General features: G+C 41.9%; 1 protein-coding gene across 1 annotated transcript in view; it reads right to left on the bottom strand.

The window, feature by feature from the left end:
- Positions 1-1,001: 1,001 nt before the first annotated feature.
- LOC138014139 (large proline-rich protein BAG6-like) overlaps positions 1,002-5,815 on the bottom strand; it is a 35,181-nt gene continuing 30,367 nt past the window's right edge. The window contains exons 23-25 of the mRNA XM_068861161.1: positions 4,622-4,729; positions 3,704-3,806; positions 1,002-1,997 (exon numbers count right to left, since the gene is read on the bottom strand). Of these exons, the coding sequence (XP_068717262.1) occupies positions 1,831-1,997; positions 3,704-3,806; positions 4,622-4,729 (378 nt within the window). The 3' untranslated portion in view covers positions 1,002-1,830. The remainder of the gene's footprint in view (positions 1,998-3,703; positions 3,807-4,621; positions 4,730-5,815) is intronic.

The raw sequence follows: 5,815 nt of genomic DNA, 5'->3' as shown, positions 1-5,815 counted from the left end.
CTCTTGTTCTAACTTTTACCTCTGTCTTGAGAATTGCTCGAAATCTGTAGCTAACAGGCATAGAACCAGCTTGAATGAAACACGTCACCCAGATTTCTTGTGAACCTGACGTTAGCCGTTTGCTATAAACGCGATTCTACATCTCTATTATAAACGTCTTGCTACTCAAGCAAAACGAATAGACCTAATCGGCTAACTCAATGTTGTACCGAATTCAAATCTCCCAGGATTAAGAATCTTTGTGTGTTGTATTTGCATAATAATGAAGCATTCATACTTAAATGATATGGAAATACCTGGAACAAACGTTTCATTCCCTAAGGGTTTGAATTGGGTACAACATTGAGTTAGCCGATTTGGTCTATTCCCTTTTGTTAGAGTAACATTCACAAGTTTTACCGTTCAAATTTATACCATAATGATTTTCCGATAGTGTGCACCGGAATGGCGAGGGTCATTGAAAGTGGAGTGTAAACAATCAAGCGTGCATAAAAGTTGGGGCAAATTATTTTGGTACATTTAAGGATAAACGCTTACCAATAATTTTAACCTCCAATAGACCCTATGCGACGACCTGTTCTGTCCATTCTGTTGCCCTGACATAGATCATGGAGTGTAAACCAGTTGACGTAATCCCCTGTCTTCTCTTTTATTTAAAGCACATGCGAGCATAAGTAGACTGAAGTGTGTCCAATATTTGAAGACGACAATCTATTTGGCAATTGCCACGTGATCAAGAGTCGGAAAACAAAGCACGACTGCAGATAAAATCTAGTTTGTTAATTTCGGGATGGCAACAGGTTTCGTGATTAAAAGGACTGGTAACAAATAAAATTCAAAACATACAATTGACAAGTAGACAATTATCCTTTTGCGACATGTTAGTTGCGGCGGACACGGTGGAAGCTGGCTCACGTGAGAGACATCTACTCGCAGTTACGCTGGCAACAAAACTACAACTTGCACGAACACTCTCACGCAATATTAAGGTTGAATCATAATTATCATTCTTTTTCGACATATCCTTTATTCTTTTAACATAGATCTATGACAAAAAATTTAATGACTTAGTGTTTGAGCTGAGGAAAATAAAAATTCGTTGAAATTTAACCGCAATACAAACCAAGAATCCGTGATTTCATTCGTGCAAAATTCCCAAAAGAAAATTCTAATTATTTCGATGCCCTCAGCTCACCCCTCTTCCCTTAATTGCTTGAAGATAACTAATATAGTAATTGGCCGTTTTTATACTAGAGACGCATAATCCGTCCAGAAGAATTATGCGTCTCTCGTGTTATCCGTCTAGTGTAAAGACGGGACGAACTATACGAGACGCATAATTCTTCTAGGACGAACTTGGGAAAATATTTTTTCTACATCTGTTAAATTCCTCTAGTATAAAGACTGGCACAAGACGCATTGTGCGTCTGGACGAAGTGTCTACTTTACTGCGTCTTCGAAGACGCACTAAACTGGATAGTTCGTCCAGATGCATTATAGAAGAGAAGCATTCGCAGTTTCGTAACGATAGTCGCTTGATGCAATAACAATGAATTAAAGAGCCCACTCTAACAAAACTTCAAAGTCGAGTCAAAACTACCGACTTGTACTCGGCACATGGCCATACACGAAACACTGTCCAAGTGCTCGAAGGAATTATAGTCCATCCGGTTTCTTTTGATAGGAACCGTCATAAAATCTTGACTTCAGTTCAAAAAGAGGTGCGACGTTATGGACCCCTTCCACGCAATACGCATTCACTGTGTGGGTTCGCTACTCGTGCCTGTGCTTTCTATGTACAGTGGGCCTAACGATTCGTCCGACTGTACGTCATGATTTTGTTTCATGGAGTGTCCTTGTCAAATAGTCCCTTGTATTGGGGAATCTGTCAGGCCGGTAGTCTGTATCTTTTTCTAGCCTTGACTTTACTTCCTTTTTGACTTCTTTACGGAACGAGTCGTGTAAAACTCTATTTTCCTTTGCGGCTTTGGACAGAGCTGAAGAAGAGAGAGATAACACAGAGTAATGAATCAGGGGCTAGCTGCTCGAAGCCTGGTTAGCGCTAACCTATGGTTAAGAGGTATCATAACCTATACGTTTCCATGGTATTTAACGCTGGTTAGCGCTAACCCGAGCAACCCGGGCCAGATTGTTAAATCCAGATGTCTCTTTTTCAGACTTACGACACTTTAGGACCCGTAGAAACTCTTACAGGCGCATCCCAAGTTCATAGTTTAACCCTCTCCGTCTCCGTAAAGAATTGTGTTACACGACCAATATTTTCTTGCCTTATTCAGCTTCAAACAGGCCGCGATTCTTTTCTTCAAAACCAAGCATAACGACCTCCGGCTGATTTGAATCTTTCCATTTGACCAAATATTAAAAAAAAAACCGGGCAAGGAATCGAATGGAAGGGGATACAATACAACACAATACATGATTAATTGACCACTCTTCATAGGGGTTTTTCAGGAACAATGAAACACAATGAACGAAACGACAGAAAAGAACAAGAACAACAACAACAACTGTTAAGAATCCCAACTGGCCGGAGGCAAACCAGTTGGCTATTTACAAGTGCAGCTGGGAAGTTGAACCAGGGACTACCAGGATCAAATTCAACTAGTGGTCAGAACGGGTCTTGATCAAGGCAAGCGTCCTAACCCCTGGGCCGCACTTGCGGACTTAGTATAACTCCCGCAGCGATCCTCAGGTTTCAGAATTCTGGACCAACCGCCTGGAAAATTGCGTCCCGTTGGTTCATTCGTCATCGGGCGAAATTGCAGTTTACATTTCGGGGCAAAACTCCAGTCAGGACGCAGCTCTTTACAACCTCTAATTTCGTTGGATCCCTTCAAGACGCAGCTCTATCGTTTTACGTCATGGTCCATCGTTTCTTTTACATCGTTCTTTGTGTCCGTTGTGTTCTGTAGCAATCCCGTGAGTCGTTCTGAGAGCTGCGTGGCAGCCCCAAAATTCATTGATGTGATTGGCATTTTCGAACGGCCAACCGGAAAAAAGCTCTAGCATTCGCCACGTGATATCAAATTTAACTGAAACTTCTAGTCGAATGGAAAGCGCCCATGGACTTCTAACTCTTCTGCGCAGCCTCATTAAATAACAACAATAACGGTTGCAACTAGTAAAAAATGGGTCTTCACTACGGCTGCGCATAATTCAGGATAGGGTAGAGGTCCTCACCTCGGTGCTGGCCGAAAGAATCGCCACCGCAGGGGACAAAAATATCTTCTTTTGTTGCGTCCACTGTTTTTTTTTATACTTTTAACGTAGGTAAGTTAAGTCTGCTAGTCGACATCAAGTCGACAGACAGACTTCAAGTCTCCTAGTCGACATCAAACTATTGTAGATCCCAGGAACACGACTGCATCAAACTGGCTTTCACATTCCCCCGACTACAGGCTCGAAAGGGTTGAATCAAAACGGGTGACCGGATGAAAAATACCTGCCAAATTTTTTCTCATACTAGAGAATTTAATGCGGAGATAGAATTTCACAATTTGAAACAAACACTGAATTAGTTTTTTAAAGATATTTTTAAAAAACAGACGGAAACAATTTGTTGCTTGTTTATCAATTGGAAACTCGAAGTTACCTGTGGAAAACCCTTTCGAGCCTCGTTAATGCTGAATTACTGTAACTTTTCTGAGGTCACCGGTCTACATGGAATGCAGCATTGTCTTACCTTCCACGCTGGTGAGAGGCGTGGCGCCGCTGGCTGACACCGCTTGTTTGAGTGCGTCACTAATGCTGGTCTCGCTGGGTGGAACACTTTGCTGGTCTAAAATCTTAACACACACACACACACAAAAAAAAAACCATGCTAAAGACCACGGAAGAAAACTAGCTTTGCACGAGGAACCACTCCCGCAGCTGCCTCATCACTCAAAACTTTTCACCATTCTCAGTTAACAATTTACTACCGCTACAAGTTTGAAATAACTTGATCAAAACATTAAAAGAGAAATCTGGCAAAAGCCCTGTAAGGTATCTTGCACTTTTTGTTACATACAACGTACCTTTTGGGGACCTAACTAAGTTTTTCGTGCTTAGGGTAGAGGTAAAGAGTCCCTGAAAAATTGTGACCTTCACAAATTTAATCATTCCTTGAAAAGCTTTACAATTCTGCTTAAAACACTAGCCTTTTTACGCAAAGCCCAATAAGAACTTTCCTCAGCCATCGAACTGACTGGACGAAACATGCTATGCATTTCTCTCCGCGAGGTTTTATAGGCGTGGAACAAACGAGTTCAACGCCGGCGTGCTACACCTTGGTTGTCGTCACCGGTCATTTTTTAATCAGAATAATGCTTTCGTTGGCAAGCGGACAATTCAAAAAGAGGTGGCTTGGAAGCAGGGTCTCGCTTCACAGGCCAATGATATTCGAGCAGATTTACGACCCCCATAACTCTCCTGTCACGAAAAAAGGCTGGAGAAACCTGTTCGAAGGCTAACTCCTAAACGACTGGCTTAGAAACTACAGCCCAACATTTTAGTTTATCCACAGGCAAAACCAGGGGAAACTGATGGACTTCGTGACAAACAACGTCTGCGAGTTATTAAATTTCGAGAATTTGTTTTAGCGTCTACAGAAAACACGTACCTTGCGCCTCTTGGGTGGCCGCCCGTTGATGTAAGCATCACTGAAAGGTGCCTGTGACGGCATTCTTCTCTGGCGCACAATATCGGTTGTAATTACAGGGATCCAATCCTTCACACAATAGACAATTTTAGTAATGGGTTAAGAGTTGGATAAGGATTAAGTGCCAGTTAAAATGGAAGCAATGAATGGAATTCTAGACTTTCGCGATTCACATAATCGGAAAAGCCAATATTATGTGCTAATTTGACTCACTAGCCTCGCTCTCAAGCAACATTTCTTTTGTATTTGTCCATGCAAACGAGGCAAGTGAGTCTAATTAGCACATAAACAAAAGAATTTTTTTTGGCCGCCATTGATGCATTCCGTCCATGATGGACTTATGCAACCACGTCACCTGAAATACAAAATCGCGTTGTTATCCCTGCGCAACTATTTCAACCCTTTTTATTTGACAAAAATAGATTACAAAAAAAAAGCCTCAGGTACTGACGTTTTCTACAAAACTTTAAATTCGACCATTTCACGTTATTAGGGAGTAGTCATTTGTATACAAAAGGGAAAGGAAAGGAACTTGATTTAAGTGCCTAGTCTTCTAGTGCAGGAGCACGAATAAGCCCTTTGCAGCTGGCGATCACATGGTACAAAAGCCGCCAAAATAGAGAGCAAATTGCGCTGCACCGGGACATCTAAAAAAACAAACTTAATCTATATTCTCTTTGTCTTAGATGTCCAAGGGCGCAATTTGCTCTCCAGAATGGCGGTTTTTGTACCATGTGATCGTCCGCTGCAAACGTCCATTGGGGACGCTGTAAACTGAAATAAACAAATTAACGCAAATCAAATCAAAGGTTGGTTTTTGAAAAGAGGAGAAAACCGGAGTACCTACAGAGTGCAGAGTAGAGAGCCAAAAAACTCAACCCACATAAGACGCCGAGTCTGGCAATCGAATCGGAGCCACATTGGTGGGAGGCGAGTGCTCTCACCAATGCGCCATCCCTGCATCCCACTGGTACATGATGGCGAAAATCTCCCTTCTCAGTCAACCATTCGTCAATGAACATTAATTTTCTCAGCTAAATAACACCAAACACTACCAGGAAAGTGTTGTCCTTTTCCACTTTGATGGTGGTGTTCATCCTTGCAGTCTTAATCTAAAATCCGTGTATACCTCCTTTCCTTCGTGAGTATTTTCTT

Source organism: Montipora capricornis, chromosome 8 (assembly GCF_036669925.1).
Source record: "Montipora capricornis isolate CH-2021 chromosome 8, ASM3666992v2, whole genome shotgun sequence".
In the NCBI taxonomy this organism is placed as follows: domain Eukaryota; kingdom Metazoa; phylum Cnidaria; class Anthozoa; order Scleractinia; family Acroporidae; genus Montipora; species Montipora capricornis.
This window is presented reverse-complemented; position numbering and strand designations above follow the sequence as displayed.